Consider the following 24509-nt stretch of genomic DNA (forward strand, 5'->3'; position numbering starts at 1 on the left):
ACAGATTCACTGTAGATTCACCGAGCACCATCAAAACACATATATGTTTAAGTGGTGAATACATTTACCATTCGCTGCAGCTGGCTGGTTTGCAGTCTCCCCCGTTCTCCCAGGTTTGTTTTCCATACAATGTCCAACTTTCCTATCACTGTGACACCCTTTATGACTCCTGCTTTCTCAGCAAACTCCGGCTTGGGTTTCAAGCAGTACAGATACTGCCGTGTGTCTAGGGGCTGTAAATAAGTCTTTGTTCCAAAGGTAGATGACCTGGAGCATGAAGCAGCCATTAATACCAGTACATTTGGATCATACAGCAAAAATAAAAATATATATAACCCTAACAAAACCACTTATAAGTGACTGACTTGGCTTAGGAATTTAGTTGCCCAGAAAAGGAGTCATAATTGCAACTGGTCGATGAGGCAACTATACTATCCAATTTTTAATGGATAAGTGTTTAAAGGAGAACTATAGTTACAGAATTAGAAATACTGCACATTATGTTTTGGGCTTCTGCAACCACAGCCCTTTAGCAGTAAAGATCTGTGTCTCCAAAGATGCCCTTGTAGCTCCCCATCTTCTTTTCTGCTGATTCACTGCACATGCTGCTGTCACTTACTGAGCTTAGGGACCCACTCACTATATACTATACAGGTATGGGACCTGTTATCCAGAATGCTCGGGACCTGGCGTTTTCCGTATAATGGATCTTTCTGTAATTTGGATCTTCATACCCTAAATCTACTAGAAAATCATGTAAAGATTAAATAAACCCAAAAAGCTGGTTTTGCTTCCAATAAGGATTAATTATTTCTTAGTTGGGATCAAGTACAAGCTACTGTTTTATTATTACAGAGAAAAATGTTTTTTTAATTTTTTAATAAAAATTCGGATTATGGATTCTACGGGAGATTCAGAGCTTTCTGGATAATGGGTTTCCAGATCATGTATCTTAGTTGGGATCAAGTACAAGGCACTGTTTTATTATTACAGAGGAAATCATTCTTCAAAATCTGGATTATTTGATTATAATGGAGTCATTCAGTAATTCGGAACTTTCTGGATAACGGGTTTCCGTATACAGGTATGGAATCCATTATCCAGAAAGCTTAAAATTTAAGGAAGGGCATCACCCATAGACTTCATTTTATCTAAACAATCCAAATTTTATAAAATGATTTCCTTTTTCTCTGTAATAATAAAACAGTAGCTTGTACTTGATCCCAACTAAGATATAACTAATCCTTATCAAAGACAAAACAATCCAAAAGTTTGGCGCTCCATATTCTTGAGCATTCTGGATAACAGGTCTCATACCTGTATATAAAATATATATGTGCAAAATACAACGTTCCCATTACATGGCAGCTCAAAACCCCCCTAAGCTTAGATACCTAGCAGCCCAGAGCACACTGAGCATGTGCAGTGCCACTGACACTGAAACAATGGTGCAACAAGATTGAAGCTGGCTTGGTCCTGGGGACAATTTAAAGGGCTAGATCATTACTTAGACTTCAATCAAAAGCTGCCAGTTTACATATGTATAAAGAAGTGGTGTACTACGTCACTGACAAAGGGGGCGATAGGCCTCTGAAACTTTGATTTTGTACTCCACAGGAGGTACTTCCTGTACACTGCATCAAGTTGTAAGTGTGCATATTTTTTTTCTTCATTCCTTCCGGATAATGTTCATGTTGAGTCATGTGATTTTTAAGGAGAACTAAACCCTAACAATGAATAGAGCTAAAAATGGCATGTTTTATATACTGAACTTATTGTACCAACCTAAAGTTTCAGCTTGTCAATAGCAGCAATGATCCAGGACTTCAAACTTGTCACAGGGGGTCACCATCTTGGAAAGTGTCTGTGACACTCACATGCTCAGTGGGCTCTGAGCAGCTGTTGAGAAGCTAAGCTTAGGGGTCTTTGCTAATTATCAAGCACAAAATAAGGTTTCTCTGTAATATAAGCCGATTCTACGGATTATTAAATTCTGATGCTAATTGCACTGGTTTCTGTGCTGCCATGTAGTAATTATCTGTATTAATTATTAATCAGCCTTATATTGTGACATTTCTATTCTATATGTACTATATATTGTGAGTGGGTCCCTAAGCTCAGTAAGTGACAACAGCACAGAGCATGTGCAGTGAATCAGCAGAAAAGAAGATGGGGAGCTAAGGTCTGTTGGGCTTAATGAGGTCGTTTGCACGTGGATAGGAAACTGGCTACAGGATCGGGTACAGAGGGTGGTTGTTTATGGGACATTCTCAACTTGGAGTAAGGTTCTTAGTGGGGTCCCCCAGGGCTCAGTATTGGGTCCACTTTTATTTAACTTGTTCATTAATGACTTAGGGGAGGGTATAGTAAGTAATGTATCAGTGTTTGCAGATGACACAAAATTATCCAGCCCAATTAATTCCATCCAGGATGTGGCATCCTTGCAACATGATCTTGACAAACTGGCAATCTGGGCAGCTAAGTGGCAAATGAGATTCAATGTTGATAAATGTAAAGTCATGCATCTGGTATGTAAAAATATCCAAGCCTCTTATACCCTTAATGGGACTGCACTAGGCAAATCCATTATGGAAAAGGACCTTGGAGTCCTTGTAGATGATAAACTTGGCTGTAGCAAGCAATGCCAGTCAGCAGCATCAAGGGCAAATAAGGTCTTGAGCTGTATTAAAAGGGGCATAGAGTCAAGGGAGGAGGGGGTCATTCTTCCACTGTATAGAGCACTTGTAAGGCCCCATCTAGAATATGCCGTACAGTTTTGGTCTCCATCACTCAAACAGGACATTATTGTATTAGAGAGGGTACAGAGAAGGGCAACTAAGCTGGTAAAAGGTATGGAAAATCTCAGCTATGAGGAAAGACTGGCCAAATTGGAGATGTTCACGCTGGAGAAGAGGCGCTTAAGGGGTGATATGATAACTATGTATAAATATATAAGGGGATCATATAATAATCTCTCTAATGCTTTATTTACCAGTAGGTCCTTCCAGCTGACACAAGGTCACCCATTCCGATTAGAAGAAAAGAGGTTCTGCCTAAATATTGGGAAGGGGTTTGTTACAGTGAGAGCTGTGAAGATGTGGAATTCTCTCCCTGAATCGGTTGTACAGGCTGATACATTAGATAGCTTTAAGAAGGGGTTGGATAGTGTTTAGCAACTAAGGGAATACAGGGTTATGGGTAATAGCTCATAGTCCAAGTTGATCCAGGGACTAGTCCGATTGCCATTTTGGAGTCAGGAAGGAATTTTTCCCCCTCTAAGGCAAATTGGAGAGGCTTCAGATGGGTTTTTTGCCTTCCTCTGGATCAACTGGGGCATCTTTGGAGACACAGATCTTTACTGCTAAAGGACTGTGGTTGCCTTGGGCTGGTACAGAAACTCAAAACATAATGTACAACATTTCTAGCTACTTCTTTAGTTTAACTTTCCCTGTCGTTTAAGAAAGTTTGCACCGAACAGAAACTCCAGGAAGTGTTTCATCTAAATCGTGTATTGAATCCTTCTATTTTACATGTGTAGGACATGCTAAGAAAAGAGCAATAAAATGAACAGACCCTTTCCAGTCGCCGTTTGTGATCACAGTGTTTAGCTCCGACACATTGTACATGATGGATGGCTCCAAGGAAACCTTCTCCATAAACATTGGCGAGGTGGTGATATTCTGAATCTGCGCTTCCAAAAACACCTCGTCTGTCTAAGGGAGCGAGGCAACAGGTTAAAGAGAAGGGGCGGACAGTGGAAACAGCGATGCATTTTATTCAATGTGATTAGTTTCATGCCTGGAAATCAAGGTTCCCGGAATTAAATGACTGTTCCAATTGGCATCCCCAAGCTTAGGAATCTGGAGCAACGTTAGTCAGAATGTTTGTCTCTGGAAACAATGGACATAGTGGGATGGCGATACTTTACTTGCACTATAGAACAGCTTGTACCTATAATATTATCATCAGCCCCCAAGTGTCTTCTGCCTTATGTCTCTAGTTCCTGAGACATGGATGTATGGCAACAATACAGAGTACAGGTATGGCATTTGTTATCCACAAAGCTTAGAATTACAGAAAGGCCGTCTCCCATAGACTCCATTTTATCCAAATAATCCACGTTTTTAAAAATGATTTGCTTTTTCTCTGTAATAATAAAACAGTAGCTTGTACTTGACCCAAACTAATTTATAATTAATCCTTATTGGAAGCAAAACCAGCCAATTGGGTTTATTTAATGTTTACACGATTTTCTAGTAGACAAAGTATGAAGATCCAAATTACGGAAAGGTCCGTTATCCGGAAAACCCCAGGTCCTGAATATTCTAGATAACAGATCCTGTACCTGTACTACAATATCCCAGCAGATGGGTTTGCTGGAGTGTTGAGGTCAATAGCAAAACCATGCTTTGCAGGTTACTGGCATTTATGATCAAGTTTAGGTTTATAACAATACAGGTATGGGACCTGTTATCCAGAATGCTTGGGACCTGGGGTTTTCCAGAAAATGGATCCTTCTGTAATTTGGATCTTCATCCTTAAAGGAGAATTCAACCCTTAACTAAAAAAAAAACCCTACCCCCCTAACCCCTCGGTGCAGATTCAGGGATCGCAGTTCAAGGCAGCCATCTTCTGGGTCTTCGTAAATCTGAGACTGAGATAGGCGAAGTGGCGCATGTGCAGTTGGATCGATTTCCCGGTTTATGACAACTGTGCATGCGCCGAAATGGACGGACATTGCCGAAGCGCCGGAAGAAGACACGAAGACCCGGAAGATGGCTGCCGTGAGCTGTGATCCCTGAATCTGCACCGAGAAAAAAGAAATGATATTTTAAAATGTGGATTATTTTGATGAAATGGATTCTAGGGGAGACTGCCTTTCAGCAATTCTGAGGTTTTTGGATAATGGGTTTCCAGATAACAGATCCCATACAGAATATTTGGTCAGTAACAGAGGAATGGCTGCTATCCCATATATCCACTGCTTAACCAGAGTCGAACCAAAAATCTGCATTCAGCTAAATATCAATGAAGCGAATCTGAGCAGGAAGGCAAAAGAGGTTTGGTGGAGGTTTAGGAAGTGACGTTAAACCATAGAAAGCAGCAGTGTGGAAAAGCAAACGGCTCAACAAATTAATAATGGGCTGATTATATTCCTTTAAAAGGAGACTCCTGCATCTGATTTTTATTTAAACTAGGTAAGTGATCTACAGTGATGAAGAATTACTAGAGCTACTGCCATGCAAGACTGTTTCTCTGTGTATAGACAAATATAAGAGTCCCATTACCCATTATCAATATATTTAAGAGAGAGACATTTTGTGCATACTGCTACTGAAAAATGCCTTACCCTTTAAACAAAACAGGGATTGTTTGTCCATATATTGCAATATATTTAAGCTGGCCAACTACGTCAAAGTCATCCCATATCTGGCCAGTCCTGCCCTCAATTTTCATCTGATTCATAAAGAATTCTATTGCTTCATTATACATTTTACAAAGGGACTAAGTTTTACCTGCAACTTACTCGCTGCTTTCAAAGTAAAACTCCCAAACTTGGCTGCCCTTTTATTAGACACCAGTGGGATCACCTGACTATAGCTGGGAAGGGTGGGAGCTACAACATGGAGCTGGTCACTGCTCCTGTAGAACTATAACAAACAAGGGAAAGTTGTGCTCACCACTAATTTTTAAAACAATTAGGTGGGGGTGCAATGAGGCTGTGACCACAAAATACATATAGTATAATGAAGCAATAGAATTCTTAATCAGATGAAAATTGAGTGTAGGACTGGCCAAATATGGGATGAATTTGACGTAGTTGGCCAGCTTAAATATATTGCAATATATGGACAAACAATCCCTGTTTTGTTTAAAGGGTAAGGCATTTTTTAGTAGCAGTATGCACAAAATGTCTCTGTCTTAAATATATTGATAATGGGTTGAGTGCAGAGGACTCTTGTATTTGACTATATGTATTTTGTGGTCACACCCTCATTGCACCTTTTTTAAAAATTAGTGGTGAGCACAACTTTCCCTTGTCTGTTTCTCTGTGTAAACGCAGGCAGTGAAACAGTCTCATATGGCAGCAGCATAAAGGGCCTGTACAAGAACTGTAGTGATCAGCCCGGACTGATACTCATGAGCCACATATTGATTAGCCCGGCCTGATACTCCTACAGCTGTGGCCATTATAATCTCATATCAGAGGACCTAAAGGCTTGGCTTAGCCTAAGCCCCAGAGGTTCCATCATCTCCCAGGGCCTCTTTCTTGTCTTTCAAGCTGAGAGTATTGTGATGTTTTGCTTTTCCATCATGCTCATTAATCCAAATCAATTGAATAACAGGCACAAGGACGATTAGATGAAGCGCACGGTTTAGAAATAAATGATAAAAATTACCACAGAACTGAGGTCACTCTAATGGGAGAAAAACAAATAAAAAAAAATAAAAAAATTAGAGAAAGAAATGAAGGTTAAATGTGAAAGAACTAAAGAGAAACATAAACTGCTAGGTTACTAACTCAGGTACAGCACTATTAGTACAACCGGGGAGAAAACATGGTGTAGTTGTTTAAAGGGGTTGTTCAGCTTTAAATTAACTTTTAGTATGATGTAGAAATGATATGGAGACAATTTGCAATTGGTTTTAATTTTTTTTATTATTTGTGGTTTTTGAGTTAATTCGCTTTTTATTCAGCAGCTCTCCAGTTTGCAATCTAAGCTGGTTGCTAGGGTCCAAATTACCCTAGCAACCATGCATTGATTTGAATAAGAGACTGGGATATGAATAAAAGAGGGACTAAATAGAAAGCGGAGCAATAAAAAGTAGCAATAATGATTAATTTGTAGCCTTACAGAGCATTTGTTTTTATATGGGAGTCAGTGACCCCCATTTGTGAGCTGAAAGTAGTCAGAAGAAGAAGGCAAATAATTAAAAAAAAACTATAAAAAAGAATTAAAAACGAAGGCCAATTGAAAAGTTGCTTAGAATTAGCGATTCTATAACATACTAAAAGTTAACAAAGGTGAACCGCCCCTTTAGGGTCAGTCTACACAAACAGATTTGGGAGATCAGTCGCCCCAGCGATAAATCGCCTCCTCTTCGGGGCGACAATCTCCCTGAACTGCCTTCCCCCTGCCCTCCGCTGGCTAAAATTAAAACCGCCTGCGGCAATTCACACGCGTGTTGGGCTAAATTGTCACTGGGGCGACTAATCTCCCTGAATCTGCTTGTATGGCCTGACCCTTAAAGACAAGCCTCCTTATAGGAGCTAATGGATTACACAACAATGACGAGACAGTCTAAACAAATCTCTGAATGCAATGGGCCGACCATTACACATTCTTCTGCAAAGAAAATTAGGGGTTTGACGACAAATATACAGATGAATATCTTGGCTTGGTTTTACAAATGGCCCAAGCTGCAGTTATTACTTAAAGGAAAACTAAGGCTTCAGCAGGTATCTCCATGCATTTACAGTGCAGCAGCTCGAAGTTGTATTTGTCATGCAGTAAAATGACAAAGATCAGATACCTGTCACCTTGCAGAGGGGTTCACCATGCTATGGTTACAAGAGGTCACACTACTACTGAGAAATGAAAACATAAAGCTACCAACTTTGCCGATTGAGGATTTCGGCTTGCAAGAGGGAGGGGCCAAACTGATTGAACAGGACTTGCAGCAACAGTTGCATCTGGATCCAAGCTGATAGCTTAAATCTAGTCTACTAAAAGCTACTTGCACAAGGAGCTGTGCCTCGGATTTTCTCAGTTTGGGTTTCTTCCTCACCTGTGTGCTCCTGTGTGTCTCTATACACTGACAGACACTGCATCGGCCTGTGTGCAGACACAAGGAGCGGATATTGTTGCAAAAATGCATGGATTTCAAGAGGAAAAATGGGAGGGGGGTGGTGGAGAAATGGCTTGTGTGTGAAGATGGAATTTTAAACCGCTTTTTAGAAGCTTTGGCATCATCTTATAGTGTAAAGCAGAGGGGGGGTGCATCTGGAAGTGTACAGCAGTAATACAGGCTTCAGTGAATACATAACATGGGTAACATACAGCAGATATATAGTATTAAAGACTTCATAAAGAAGTTCCAAGGTTGTGCAGAAGTGCAGATACTCATAATGGCTTTTTTTCTCTATACCACAGGAGTTTACCACCTTTTATGATCCAACACTTAGTAGGAATCCACTATAATAAAACATGGCTGTAGAAAATCACCTGCTCTTATTTCAGACACATCTTAGAAAATGAATAAACAAATCAATAACTCACCTTTAGGTTGAGCTGCCCACCCATCAAATTTGGTCATAGGGGGCTATGTCTCTAGGTTGGAATCCACTGCTTAGCCCAAAATAGAGCTGCCCGTATCTATCTAATGCCTATTTAATTAGCTTACAAATAAACCAATGCCCTGACATTCTACCTCTGAGCCAATCAGGCACCCAATGCCAGTTTTGCATTTTGTTTGTCTGAGTATATTCTTACCCAGACAGGCCCAGCAATGATTAAGGGGCAGAATGTAAAACCCATCCAAGAAAACCTCACTTACTTTCTATTCATTCTTATGGGATTTTTAAAAGCATATTTATCAAATAGTGTACTCCGCTGATAAATAGGGTTCTCACAATCTCATAGGAATGAATCGAAAGCGAGTGAGCTTTAATGTGGTGAGTTCTAATCACAAATTTTGATAAATCTGCTCCTAAGATTCAGCCTAGGCCCTTCAATAGCACACCAGTAAATAATGCACAGTATTGATAAAGAACCCTGGTTTTACCTGTATGGAACCAATGAAAGAGAAGTCTGTATATAATGGTAATTAATAAACATCCAAGATTTGAAGCAATGATTGCTAGAATATTCTTAGCCTTTACATGTATTATGGACACTGCATGTCAAAGCACCACTATGTACTGACAACATTATCTTACCATACTGTTATATATGAATATACTTAGGATCAGGCCATCAATTAGGATTCAAAAGAAAAGAAAACATCCTGCAAATGTAGGCTCACCTCTGCATTGTAGAACTTTGTCTTGACATCAAGAGGTTTCAGGACCTGTGTGAACACAGAGGGAAGATTAAAGAGTGATCGATCTGTCTGACTTTCCATTGTTGTGCACTTCTTCCCCTTGCTTAACCCTATGCTCTGGCGGCTTCTGCATTGCAAGTTAATAGCTTCAGCTTTTTTCTTTTTTTAAATTTATATTTTTTACAGTGAGAGCTGTGAAGATGTGGAATTCACTCCCTGAATCACTCGTACTGGCTGATATATTAGATAGCTTTAAGAAGTGGCTGGATGGCTTTTTAGCAAGTGACGGAATACAGGGTTATGGGAGAAAGCTCACAGTACAAGTTCATCCAGGGACTAGTCCCATTGCCATTTTGGAGTCAGGAAGGAATTTTTTCGCCCTCTGAGGCAAATTGGAGAGGCTTCAGATGGTTTTTTTTGCCTTCCTCTGGATCAACTGGCAGTTAGGCAGGTTAAAAAAAAAGTTCAAAGGTAGAGCTTGATGGACGTGTGTCTTTATTCAACCTAACTTACTATATTACTATGGAAGTAAATTCCACAAGAGTGAGTGAAGTTCGTTCCTCTCCTGTTAATTGGCTCAGTGATTGCACAAGACAAACCGTTACAGAATCAAGAGACTGTGTTTAATTGACATTACATTTTATGTAGCTTCCGCAATATCCTAAAAAATTAAAGTCTCGATAAAGAACCACACAGATACTAGGAACAGCAATGAAATCTCACTGAAGGGGGATATCTCTGTAGCAATAGTTCTGTCTGAGTTCAATAGACACATAGGGGTTGGCAGAATATCAGCTCAAACTGCAGGCCAGCTCAAATATTTTATAGAGACAAAACAATGTGCTTTTGGATTGGATTAACACATGACAAAGAGTTGATAATCACCTCCTAGTAATTAATCTTAGGGAATATAACTTTCAAACATATCCTGACAAATCATTTTACCTAGCAAGGGCTCCATTATGATAACACCAGTGCAATAATCCAATGCACCCAATCAGTGCTATGATCAATCTAGTCAAGGAGGAAAAATGGATTTGATTGGCTGCTATAGTGTAATGATTCCCTGTGTTTATAGTATTTTAGGGACAGATGGAGAACCATCATATCTTAAATGTTATATATTTCATTTTGCTTTTATTCCAGGTAGTGTTCGAATCTTTTATGTGTATTTCGGTTTTGTTTAAAATATGTAAATGTTAAAATATGCAAATAACATTAAGGAAAAAATATATATTACATATTTGTGCTTTAGAAGAATATTAAAGTAAACTATATTTATATTCAGCTGATCTGTCACAACTTTCTATTTACACTAAATATACAGAATCGTCAATGAGGAATAGCTGCGAACAGGGATATTTAAGAACTGCAATTTTCCCAAAGCAGCACAATGTCTGCCTGTGTACTAAAGAAAAAAATAGTCATGCAACAGAGCATGTCAGTCAGTGGTATAATAAATATACAGGTATGGGACCAGTTATCCAGAATGCTCAGGACAAGGGGGTCTTTCTGTAATTTGGATCTTCATACCTTAACTAGAAAATCATGAACATTAAATAAACCCAATAGGCTGGTTTTCCTCCAATAAGGATTAATTATATCTTAGTTGGGATCAAGTACGAAGTATTGTTTTGTTATTACAGAGAAAAAGGAAGTAATTTAAAAAAAATCTGTATTATTTAGATAAAATGAAGTCTATGGGAGACAACCTTCCCGTTATTCAGAGCTTTCGTGCGTTTGTGCGAGAATAAAAATACCTGGAACTTGAAGAACTTCCTGAAGTACATCTTTTCTCCTGACTGAATGGTGTAACTAACAGCGCATACTAATCTGAAATTCAAAAAGAGATATTAGGGTAAGAAAAGACCCAGATCCAGTGCTTTGCAAAAACATTCATCCCTTTTGTTGCTTTGAGGCCATCATCTATAATATGCTCATATGTCAGCTTCTGTGTACAGTGTAAAGTGATATATGATTAATTATATTGTGTGCTACTAGTAAGTGGGTAGCCGAAACAAACCCATCAGACCTCCTCATCAATGAATGTGTTCCCCACGTGAATGGGCAGAGGTTTAAGCTTGTACATGTATTCAGATTTATGCTCGCAGTTTGCTGGCGTCCTTTTTTTCATCAAAGGGGAAGTCCAGTCAAACTCAACAAAAAGGTAGCAGAGTAAAAAAATCCAGATTTTAATGTTACCTGCTGTTTCAAACTCACACAATCTGCAGTGTGATAGAGATCCACAAATGAAAATGTAGAAACAGATCAGGAATCGGCAGTGCTTAGTCTTTATTGTTGTTTATCATGTCATGTTTTAGGAACTAGTCCCTTTTTAAAGACATTTAAAAAAGGGACTAGTTCCTGTAACATGTTGTGAGAACAGTGGTCCCATATCTATATTAAAATCATTACATCTCTGCAAGAATAAAGGGCAATGACATATAAGGCAATTTGCTGCCTGTATGGGTATCACACCGCCAAAAACACTTTTGTACTGTGGACTTGTGTAAATCACCACATGCAACACAGTCCTAGAGAATAAAATTGAGGAAGGGACCAGTGACCCATATTTGAAAGCTGGAAAGAGTAAAACTATAAAAAGAAAAAAAGGTTAAAAAGTTGGTTATAAATAGCCATGCTATAACATAATAAAAATTGAACTTTAAAAGGTGAATGTCCTGAACTCAAGTTTCACAAATCATGCAATAACAATAATGTTCCTATATTTTTTTTTTATTTCCTTTAAATATGGTCTGTCATACAGCCACCCCAAGCACTCACATGTGTGTTCCTATTTCTTTAACTTCATGATGAATGACATCATCGATACAGCTGTCTGGTTTCAGATCGGCTACCACTGCACTGGATGCAGACAGGTTTAACCGCTGGGAGCTTGTCTGTAAATCTGCCTGCAATTCGAAAGCAAATGCAAAAATAGAAAAGACATGAATCCATGTCAGAAAACATTATAAAGTATCACTGGAAACTTTCACTTGTTTGTATGAGACTAACTAGATTGCAGTTTCTGATTTGATCCCGATTAAATTCTTTAGATCTGTCCTACAGATGGAGTAGGTAATCGATTTTTTTTTAACTGTATTTCAGAACACTGATGTATAGTGTTAAAGAGACAACCAGGCCTGGGCTGTGAGCTTGACGCACATACAAAGAATAACATCTGTTACTAAAGTCTTAACATTTTCTCACTGACGGTTTAGTAAGCTTATCTCTAGTTATAAAACAATTAAGGTAAATGTTGTCAAATGGGAATTTACAGATTTTCCTATACATTTATTAAAAATACATTGGAAAACATACTGCCGTGGATGCTTTTACAACAATTTTGATGTGTACTGCTTAATAAAAACACTTTGGTAGAGTAGAGTTTGATGTCTGGCTTGGAGGTAGAATTTACTACTAATCACCGCCAAAATACTGCAGGGGAATAATTATGACAACAATGTTTGGGGGGACTATATAACATCCTTGGAAAGTGTGACCTACCTTAACTTGTACATCTTTTACGACTTGATTACTGTCATTATGAACGCTGATGTAACTTGAAAAGGTCTCCCCCAGAAATATATTCCTGTTGCAAAAAACAAAATTTAGCAATTTCAACTACGAACTAGAAAAGGACGCAGAGGGTAACATATATAGGACGTGTATTTTTATATTTATATATATATATATATATATATATATATATATATATATATATATATATATATATATATATATATATATATATATATATATATATATATATATATATATATATATATATATATATATATATATATATATATATATATATATATATATATAAGAGCCATGAATATCCTGTAAATTATATCCTTATAAACGGTGCTTAGTGATGTAATTGTTTATAATTGGAGTTTAGTGATGTCATTTCTGTCACATGACTCGCTGAAACTTGGGTATTATAATAAAGAACCCCCTGTTGCAAAAAATTAGGATATTAGAAGTCACCTTGAAGTTCCATGACCTGTATAGTAACACTCGGTCTTTGGCTTCATGTTTTTATTTGGTAATGGAACTCTTCAGTAACTTATAATATCCTTATAAGAGGGGGCACTATATTCACTATATATCCTGTTCTTATAGATTAGCTATCCCCATCAACCCCTTGGATGTTGCTAGCAGTGGCCTCAAAGCAAGCTTATTTTTTAATTCCAGGCTTGGAGACAAGTTTTGGTTGTATAAAAACCAAATGTACTGCCAAACAGAGTCCCCTGTAGGCTGCTGAGGGGCTACCAAATGGCCAATCATAGCCTTTAATTGGCACCCCAAGAACACTTGTCATGCTTGTATTGCTTCCCAACCTCTTTTCTAAATGTTGCTCACGGGTAGAAAAAGATTGGGGACCCCTGTTATAGATCCTTTTCAGATATGCCAAGCTCTTTTCCACATTGGACTGATTTGGATGAAAGTGAAAGTACATGACTTGCCAGCAAAGAACCCCCAACCAAACCCAACTGAACACCTGTGGGATGAATTGAAACACCGATTGCAAGCGAGACATGAACCCAACATCAGGGTCAGCCTCACAAAAGTTCTTGTGGCTGAATGAAAGCACCAACAATGTCCAGAAATGTAGTGGCTGTTCGAGCAGCAAACAGAGGTGACTTACAGTAAACCCCTCGGTTTTGGAATAGGAGATTGGACAGGCAGATGTCTTAATACTTTAGCCCAAGACATTTACAAACCATAACGTTTTTACAATATAACCATGTCATGCAAAACACATTGATGTCATCAATCTTTGTTAAATAAAGAGTCCGACTTCCTTACCCAAAGTTCTGTGGCAGTGTAAGCATTTCTCCCAGCATTAGTATTTCTGCACCTTTCACTGTCGAAGGATCATCTTTCATTAGTGTGCTAAATAGATCTCCTGTATGAAGCAAAGCATTACACATTAAGGGGCAGATTTATTAAGGGTCGAATTGAAATTCAAATTCTCTCATTTTTTTATATGGTCAAAACTCTCAAATTAGACTAGGGAATTATCCAAACTCGATTCAAGTTTTTTAAAAATTTCAATTTTTTTTTCGAGATTTATCATTCAAGATTTTCAAATTCGACTATTGCCACCTAAAACCTGCCGAATTCATGTATAAGTCAAGGGGAGAGGTCCAGTGGCCAATTTGTAGATGTTTGTAGTCTCCCTGACATGAGTTTTTTTGGAGAAAGAGAGTTTTACATATTCATTTTTTTTAATAAATAAGCCCCCAATCGAATTTGGAGGTAACTTGCTTTTGGTAGAGTTTTAAAAAAAACTCACATGAATTCGAAATCCGACCCTTGATAAATGTGCCTCTAAAGGTCACTTGTTCCGCATGTACATAGGAGTTCATTTGCTCTACTTTTCCTTTCAAAATATGTGTTTCCATGCATCCTTAACTGTCAAATTGAATCTGAAGACTTGCATACAACATGCTAATGCTCACAAAAACTCAAGCTTCACAGAATAAGGGTAACTCATCCAAATTCATAATATTTTAGGTGTCAGGTTGCCATTTCAACAAATCAGTTAAGGATGATTTGTATATGGGCAAACTAAAAATACAGTAATTTAGCCCATCCTACTCTAAGGGAAACTCTGCTGTCTGTCTATTCATATAGAGGTCCCCAATGTCTCGTCTGAGCTTTTTCACTTTAATGTGTTGTGGTAAACTGTGATCTCATTCAGAGAGACCCAAGATGGAATACTTTATATTCTTGAGGCTCCCCGTTTCTGCCTTAAAGGATAAGTAAACCTTTAAAATAAGTGAATGTAAAATTGACGAGGATGCTATTCTAAGCACTTTTGTAATTGACATGCATTATTTATTTTCTTTTCATTCCAAGATATTAAAGGATACATGTACTGTTAATATGAATGAATTATGTTACAACAGCGCCACCTGTTGGTCACTTTCTGACCAGTCTGAACACCAAGTAGTCAATCCTCGTCAATTTTACACTCACTTTTTTTAAAGGTTTACTTATCCTTTAAGTGGAGACAAAAGTTAAAGGGGGACTATAACGAAAATTTAACATATGCTTCATTATACTGAAATGAGAAACTTTCTAAATACATTCAATTAAAAATTCTGTATTGTTTCTGAAATAATCATGTTTATCTTCAGTATCCCCCTCTCAGTATCGGTTTCGCTTTATTCTCTCTTCATGCAGCAGTTGGGTGTCAAATAATCAGTTAGATCCATTATATCTTATAGGGGGCTCCTTTTGCCTAGAAGATGTATTAGAGCTCACTATTAAAATCACCAGACATCATGTCGCTCTACATGCAGAATTTGTACAAAAGGCAGTTATTTTGTTAGATTATGTTTGTACTGGAATCAGTTATTTGAGTGAGCTCTAATACATCTGCTAGGAAAGGAAGCCCCTCCCTATAAGATATATTGGATCATTCATCTGACACCCAACTGCTGCATGAAGACAGAATGAAGAGAAACAGATGCTGAGAGAGGAATAGTGAACATAAACTTGATTATTTCCGAAACGGCAGAGAATTTTTAATTGATTGTATTTAGAAAGTTTCTTAATTTTAATATGACAAAGCTTAAATTCAATTTTCATTTTCACAATAGTTCCCCTTTAAATAAGCTCCATGTATGAAATCCATAGTATAGCCAGTGTTCCAGGGGATCCAAATGAAATAAGATTTGAGTTGTTGCCTATAAGGTATAGTTGCTTTGCAGAGATTTCTGATATTATGTGCTGGGGTTAATCTGACTTTATTGAACTGTAATAAAGCAAACACAGTACCTGGAAGATCTTTCTCTTCACATGTCACTGGGATATTGGTGAATAACGTCGGTTTCGTAAGACGCATTACTGGGAGGGGGGAAACAATTAAAATAATATATAAACATAGAGGAAAAACCCAGCCCACATGCCTGTAGCAGTCAAAATACAGAGATGTGAAGGACAAAATGTCTAATTAAAGACATAAAACCATAGTAATGCCAGAGTGTTCAGTCCATTAAACAGCAAAACGTGCCTGAACTTCTTTTCATATAGGGATAACACCCTAGGGTTTGTAATGCTTGCTACTGGCCTAGAGATTGGTTGCTATGGGTTACGGGGCACATTTTGTACCTACACTCCTTTGTTCCTACAGAAGTTCCAGACTTTTGAATACTCTGCTAGGCTTGGTTGTAGCCCTGCTGACATTAAGAAAGTGTAAACACACCGTGAACCATTTGCAGCAGAGCTACAAAAGCTGCAAGCTTTTTAGCTCCCCATCTTCTTTTCAGCTGACTTTTTGCTTGATAATTTGCGACGACCCCTAAGCTTAGCTACTCAACAGCTGCTCAGAGCCCACTGAGTAAGTGAGTGTCACAGACACTTTCCAAGATGGTGACCCCCTGTGACAAGTTTGAAGTCCTGGATCATTGCTGCTATTGACAAGCTGAAACTTTAGGCTGGTGCAATAAGTTCTGTATATAAAATATGGCATTTTTAGCCGTATTAATTTCTAAGGTTGTGTTATCCTTTAACATAAACACTAATAAAGATATTGGCTTCTATAACTCACACCCAGTAAAAAAAAATTGGCCAGTAAAATGAGGACTAAAAATCCTTTGATTATTGTAGGATCTTTACCGGTTTGGTGTTTTAGAGGTAATATATATATCTATATCTCAATTAATGACTCTTAGTAGGAGGAGTGCTTTATGGGATGCAAGGCTCATTTACAAACATAGGTAGTTAGTCAGAAACTCATTTTAACCAGTCTACTATCCATAAGAAAATGAAAGCAATCATTTGATTAGTTGCTAAAGGCAGTTTAGTGCTTGTCTTTGTTCTCATGCCCCCCTGCGTTGCTTATTTACTAAGAAGTTGGCTTATATGAACTAATATCCCTGCCTGTCCAGATATACAAGTCTTCTGTTTCAGCAGTCACCATCAGCAAAGTCTGTAGGACAGACATACAGTCATATGAAAAAGTTTGGGAACTCCTCTCAGCCTGCATAATAATTTACTCCACTTCAACAAAAAAGATAAAAGTGATATGGATTTAATTTCCCAGGAACATCTGAGTACTTGGGTGTTTTCTGAACAAAGATTTTTAGTGGAGCAGTATTCAGTTGTATGAAATTGAATCAAATGTGAAAAACTGGCTGTGCAAAAATGTGGGTACCCTTGTAATTTTGCTAATTTGAATGCATGTAACTGCTCAATGGTCATAACAAAAAGTGCTTTGCATGGAGGAAGAAAAACACCTGCTACCAACTGTCAAATTTGGTGGAGGTTCCATCATGCTGTGGGGCTGTGTGGCTAGTTCAGGGACTGGGGCCCTTGTTAAAGTCGAGGGTCGGATGAATTCAAACCAATATCAACAAATCTTTCAGGATAATGTTCAAGCATCAGTCACAAAGTTGAAGTTACGCAGGGGTTGGATATTCCAATAAGACAATGACCCTAAACACACTTGGAAATCTACAAAGGCATTTATACAGAGGGAGAAGTACAATATTCTGGAATGGCCGTCATAGTCCTTCAACTTGAATATCATGGAAAATCTATGGGATGATTTGAAGCAATTCCTGTGTATCGCTGTTCAGCGCTGGCCCATCCACATCAAGATACGCTACACTTGTTCTTAGAAAAAGGAACTCTTTGAGGAACTCTGATGAAGTGCCAATAGAAAGGGCACGAAACGCGTTAGTTCGTACCACTTACCCATTGCCTGTTATCACTTTTGCAATTTGAATAAAGCCGCTTTTTCTAAGAACAAGTGTAGCGTATCTTGATGTGGATGGGCCAGCGCTGAACAGCGATACACAGGAATTGCCTTACAGATGCCGGCTTGGAGTTGCCGGAGTATCGCGAGAGCTGCGGCCAACACGCTACAAGGAAGGGGTGAGCTCCGTTTAACCTTCACTACCCGTGTTTTTGTATTGATGATTTGAAGCAGACTGTCCATGCTCCGCAGCCATCAAATTTAACTGAACTGGAGAGATTTTGTATGGACGAATGGTCAAAAATACCACTATAGGAGGCGTCTAGAGGCTGTTACATTTGCAAAAGGAGGTTCAACTAAGTACTGATGTAATATCTCTGTTGGGGTGCCCACATTTATGCACCTGTATCATTTTGTTATGGTGCATATTGCATATTTTCTGTTAACCCAATAAACTTTAGGTCACTGCTGAAATACTACTGTTTCCATAAGGCATGTTATATATTAAAAGGAAATTGCTACTTTGAAAGCTCAGCCAATGAAAAAACGAAACTCCAAAGAATTAAGAGGGGTTCCCAAACTTTTTCATATGACTGTACTATGACACAGAACCTACCATTTAATTACTATACACCAGGGAACATCACAGCAGTGTAAATTCAGAAAGTGAATTTCTGGCAGCCAAATTGTAAACAACATTTAGCTTCTGTACTGCAGTAGGGTACAGTGCATTTAGAGTTTGGATCCAATACAATACTCTGTATCTTACAAGACATCTGGCTGTTTGTGTGGCACTTATGTGCTTCCTCCTATATTTAGGTCTCATCCATGGCTCATAATTCTTAGGGCAATATCCAGCACATAATGGGGCAGATTTATTAAGGTTCGAGTTGTGTTTTTGAGTTTTCAAGTTGTACTTTTTGGTCTAAACTCAAATTATTTGGGTAAAAATAAAAAACCTTACATTTTTTGAGTTTTTTTTTTAAAAAAGCTCGAAGTTTTATTATACCCGGACCTGGAAATAGCTTGAATCAGAAAATACAACATCTAAAACCCGTCAAGGTCATGTAGGAGTCAATAGCAAAGTTCCCTTGAACCATTTGAAGAAGCTAATAGCCTTCTTGATGCTCAAGTTTCTTTCACAGGGTTTTGCCCAAAAACTGGAATGATTGGAGTTTATCGCTGAAAACTCTATTAATGCGAGTTTTTGGGTTTCGGGACTTGAACTCACAGAATTGGCTTTTTCAAGTTCAAGTTGTGAGTTCATTTCAGGTATAAAAAACTCGAACACTCGCCCTTTTATAAATAACCCCCATAGAGTATTGTCAGGGGCAGATATACATAACAGGTGCCCCTAGTCTCACTGCTGAAAACTGTCCCCTCCCTTTTATTTATACAAATTTTTATCATCGGGACTGGAGCACGGGAAATTTAAAAAAATTATAGTATCTCCAGCGTATCACCTGTGTTTTCAAACCAATGTGGGCGTTGTTGGGCAGCATGCCGTCCCCTATCCACAAATCCGGCCCTGAGTATTGTATTAGATCCAAAGCGTAATGAACCAAGGATGAGACCTAAATATCAGAGGAAGCACATAAGTGCCACAAAAACAGCCAGAAAGATGTTTTATCAAATCACAAAAAACAAGTAAAATAGATAAACTTGTTCTTTGGTCAGTGATGTCACATTTTGGAGTAATTGTGTTCTAATTAATTATGTAACCTCTTATGTTAATTCCCAGCATCCCAAGGAGTATGACAGTTCAGCAGACTTTACATACACTTATGGGAACAGGCAGATTTAATGTATTTCACTTCACCCGGCGAGTTCCCCAATACTAAATGCCGACCAAAGGATGGGTGGGGGGCATGTTCCTTGCATATTACCACTGCAGTACATCGGAGCATAGAAATATTTGTAGAGAATGGGTATGTATTTCATATTGTCTATCATAAATGGTAGCACGCTGTCAGGCCAAGTGTATGAGCACATTACAGATCAGAATAACACAAAACATACAAAAGGTGGGAAAGATTTTATCAAACTGGAATAGTTTTTTACAGTAGATTTTTGTTTTTGGCACATTTTATAGAAGTAGTTAAAAAAAAAAACTTAACATAAAAATACTTTATCATAACAGTACAAAAATCTAAAGAACATAGATTTTGCATACATTGCAGACCCACAGAATGCCACATTTATTTTGCATTTTACGAACGCTATTACTAGACTAAATTAGAGCGAGTCTAGGCAGAGGTTCATATCAGCAACTGAAAAATCGGTATTTTTTCCTGAAAGGCAAGTCTTCTGTACATTGATCTGTATATCTTTGTTTGAGCATGACCAATTCATTATAATAAGGAGGTCTGGGGTTAACTGTAAATGGATAGAATTCGCTTAAATACTGGCTGTTACTCTATAAACAATGTTGCAAAAGTCTTAGTTCCCCAGCAAAGACAGGTCTGTTAATCAGCTGCCTCATCATAAATTGTTTCAACAGTCTGACCTAGAGTCCTGCGGGTCAATTTTTTGGAACCCGTACTCGACCTATACCCGCAACCCGCATTCTTACCTGCTTGGACCCGCTACCCGACCCAACCCGCAAGTACCTTATCTGCAACCCGGACCCGCTGATCATCAAGAATCAGGAAGTGCTGTCATTGTAAACCTGAAGTGACATCATCAGAAAAAAAAAAAATCGCTATTGAGAAGACCCGTGCGTCTATACCCGCAACCCGCAGGGTACCGCAGGTTTTTGCGGGTAACCCGCTGCAGGACTCTAGTCTGAGCCACCAGGGCAAAGAATAGAAAGGGAAAGACAAACACTGCTTTCAATAGCAATACATATACAAATAACTTAAAAAACAATAGAAAATGTGTAATGAATGTATATTGCAAAGTTGCTTAGAATGTTTTCTTTTATTGGGCAAAAATTATTTTATGGGTTGACAATTCTTTTAATGATCAGCAGGCAAAACCCTGCAATAAATTGTTTTAGGGATAAAGGTCATATTCCTGTTCAAATTGCAAAAAAATGATACTCAGTATCATTTCCATGTATTTCACAATCTCATTATTTAATAAATGATCAGATAGTGATGTGATACTATGCTGAAAATTTTAATTTATGACTAAAAAACCACAGCTTGCAAAAAGAACAAATGCACATTTAACTTAAAAACCCCTATTTTAAAATATAAGGATATCAAACTTCACTGTTTTGTTCCATGACCATATATATATATATATATATATAATGCCCCAAGGCCACAGGCTAGGGGTATATTTATCAAAGAGTGAAGTTAGAGATCTCCACAGTCCGCAGAGTGAAATACTGCCTCTTGTCCATTCATTTCTATGGGATTTTTAAAAGCGTATTTATCAAAGGGTGATAGTGAAGTTCACCATTTGATAAATACGCCTTTAAAAATCCCATAGAAATGAATGGAGACAGGCGGTATTTCACTCTGCGGACTGTGGAGAACTCTAACTTCACTCTTTGATAAATATAGCCCTTGGAGTTTTCATTCAGGGCATAGAACGCTAACCCCTATATGTAATAAAAGGCACTAATTGTGCTCAGGAGCAGTAACCCATAGCAACCAATGTTTGCTTTTAAATATTGGTCACCAGTAAATGCTGTCTGCTGATTGGTTGCTATGGGTTACTGCACCTGGGCAAACTTTGTGCCTTATATTACTTAATGCCATACATTTCTAATAACCTTTTACATATAATATGGCAGTATTTTATTATCTTCCACAATAATATCAAAAGTGCTCTTTATAAGAATGTATTTAATGGCCTTTTTTATGGGAATAGTCTGTTTAATTCACACCAGCGTAAGCCGCTAACATCTGTTCCCATAGCAGTCTATAAGGTTAAGATTACTCCGTATTTACGAACAATGAAGTCAATTCTGCCAGTCAGCTGTAACTTTGTCTTAAGCACTTGCCCAGTGTATTCACAATACAGCAAGTCACAGAAAACCCAGATCTCACAGACGTCGCTCTGCATAGTTGCATTACAGTTTGGAATGTAATGGTGTCTCAGCATGCTGTTCAGTTTTCCCCAGATCTTCTCCAAACTGGAAGCACAAACGGAGGGAGGAATTATCCACTTTCCTCTATGGAAGAGAGGAAGTTTCAGTTCCTCCAACTTGTTCTTCAGCTCCGGTGAAATTGGGGTGATTTGGTCTTGGCTGGTTCCTCTCAAAGTACAGATGCTCCATGACCTCCTCAATGTAAGGTTACCCACCCCATGTGTCTTTCCAATTGGTGATTGTTTGCCAAGGTTGGTGTGGTTCTCTAGTGAAAATAAAACTTCTTGTTTAGTCCTCACATTTGGCTGGAATTCTAATAGTCCTATGGTGGAATTATAGTTGTTGATGGGATCATGTTGCTCCAGATCTAGAGAACCATGAGCATACTGGGAGATGTCCTCTTTGAAAACAGACGGTGCACATCTTGCTGGCTTGAGAATACAATTGTTCACATGACATGGGAACCAAGGAACAAAGGTGGGCAAGGAGCGAGTAGGAAATTCTTCTAATGCTGCTTCTGCGATTCTTTGAAGTTCTTCTTGTTTGCTGTAAGGTCGATAATGCAGAAGCACTTCCATTGCCAGAGTATGCCCGTTAATAACTAGTGCCTTGGGTATAACACCACTGCAGAGCAACAAAAGAAAAACAATCTTTACTGGTCTCTCTCGTGAGTTGTGCAAATAAACAGCTATATACTTTTATAAAGTCAACGTTTGCAACATTGAGGATCAGCTCTTTGCCTTGGCTGGCTACTTGATGTGGTTCCATAACCAGAGCTCAACACGCAATTTAATGTGTTAAAACGCTGCCCTTCTGGCATGGCAAATACTTCTGTTACGTCTATGAAGTCATTTAACAATCATGCCTCTGTATAACTTTGCTCTGGTTGCTGATTTTATTGTAGTTATAGCTCAAAATGCCCTTTACAGCTAGATTAACATCTTCCAAAACCTGACTGACTGATACAAACCATTCTGCCTACACTGTTCAATAGACAGGCCTCTCCATGTGGATGGTATTACTTGTTTCTCTCTGCCACCTAAAGTAAAAACTCAGAAGCAAATTCCAAAAATGCGCAACATCAATGAATACAAAAATCCACGTATTTGCACAAACCATCCAAAACCCACCACTTTCAATAATGAAATACAATCCCAAACATAAACTGTGTTCTGATGCCATCTAGAGGGGCACAAGATAAATGACATTAAATTGCAATACGGGTAGAGGGTAGATGGGTAACCCACTCATACGAATCAATATCTGTTGTTTGATTCCCACCATCGCTGGAACACAAACTGGGTGTCATTAGAACTCTGCACCACAGGGCGGAATGTGTGGCAACTGATACAGAGTCCAAAGACAAAGAGCAAAAACATCTTAGAGGAGCTTTGAAAGCGTGTGGCTACCCAGACTGGGCCTTTGTCAAAACAGCAGCAACCAAGCCCAACAGGAACACCAATAGAAATAACCGCCCGGAGACACATAGTAGGCGAAACATCGTCATCCCATATGTAGACAAAAACTGGTACACCCAAAGGATCCAAAAGCCAAAAGAAAAACAAATCAATGTGGTATACGGAGTCCAGTGTAGCGAGGAGTGCACAGATCTATACATTGGGGAGACAAAACAACTGCTCAACAAGTGAATGGCTCAGCATAGGAGGGCAAACTCTACAGAGCAAAACTCAGCTGTCTTTCTACACCTAAAAGACAAGGGACACTCCTTTGAAGATAGCAAGGTCCAAATCTTGGATAAAGAAGACCGCTGAAAGAGGCCATTCATGTCAAGGTGGAGAGACCATCCCTGAACAGAGGCGGGGGCCTTCGACACCACCTGTCTGCTACATACAATGCTGTTCTAACATCTCTACCCCGGCGGATTCAGAACACTTCATACATCCATTCATGCAACTCTCACAAGTGAAGGTGGCCATACACGGGCAGATAAAGCTGCCGAAAATGGTCATTTTCTATTTATGATTACCCAATGGCACATACTACTAGAAAAGTATATTATTATGAAAAGGATTTATTTACATGAAGCAGGATTTTACATATGAGCTGTTTTATGTGATATCTTTTTATAGAGACCTACATTGTATGTATGTATGTATGTATATTTTTATTTGTAAAGCGCTCCTCGAGGGCAAAGCACTTTACAGCAAAACAATCAACTAGCAGTAACAAACAAGGGGTCATTGGAATAAAAAGTAACAATAAGTGCATTATTAGAAATACAATTCACAAATATAAAACATATAATTTCAATACAGATTAAGTGCTCAGTGTCAAGGAAACAAAAGGCTAGAGGAAACTACCCCGTGGGGCTTAGTGTCTAAATGGGAGGGAGACGTTGTTTTAAGGGTATAGTTTTCCTTTAATAAGCACAAGGATGTGCACCACAGAGATATGATAAAAACAATAATTATGAAGCTCAAACCAAAGTGACACGTGAGGGAGGTAACTAGAATGGATAAAGCGGGGACAGTAAAGGCCGGCAGTGTCTGGCCAAGGTGCATAGTATAGTATAGTATAGTATAGTATAGTATAGTATAGTATAGCAGAGTGAGGGGCCAGGACACCTATGGAAATACACAGTGCAGTTGAGCTGCTGCAGGTTCCCTTCCCCCTCGCTACAGTTGGGACAGGCCGGAGCGGCTTGTCAGTCAGGGCATAAAGCACACACGATACAGCCTCACA

At 38.6% G+C, this 24509-nt stretch overlaps 1 protein-coding gene across 4 annotated transcripts in view; it reads right to left on the bottom strand.

The window, feature by feature from the left end:
- The window catches only part of trappc13.L (trafficking protein particle complex subunit 13 L homeolog), a 29493-nt gene that overhangs the window by 4711 nt on the left and 273 nt on the right, over positions 1–24509 (bottom strand). For 2 of the 4 annotated variants that reach the window (XM_018245162.2, XM_018245158.2), the window contains exons 2-10: positions 15844–15912; positions 13864–13963; positions 12553–12637; positions 11830–11957; positions 10806–10878; positions 9028–9072; positions 6402–6419; positions 3574–3713; positions 69–267 (exon numbers count right to left, since the gene is read on the bottom strand). In XM_018245162.2, the coding sequence (XP_018100651.1) occupies positions 69–267; positions 3574–3713; positions 6402–6419; positions 9028–9072; positions 10806–10878; positions 11830–11957; positions 12553–12637; positions 13864–13963; positions 15844–15912 (857 nt within the window). 4 annotated transcript variants of the gene reach the window in all.

The sequence above is a fragment of the Xenopus laevis genome, chromosome 1L (genome assembly GCF_017654675.1).
Source record: "Xenopus laevis strain J_2021 chromosome 1L, Xenopus_laevis_v10.1, whole genome shotgun sequence".
Taxonomy (NCBI): domain Eukaryota; kingdom Metazoa; phylum Chordata; class Amphibia; order Anura; family Pipidae; genus Xenopus; species Xenopus laevis.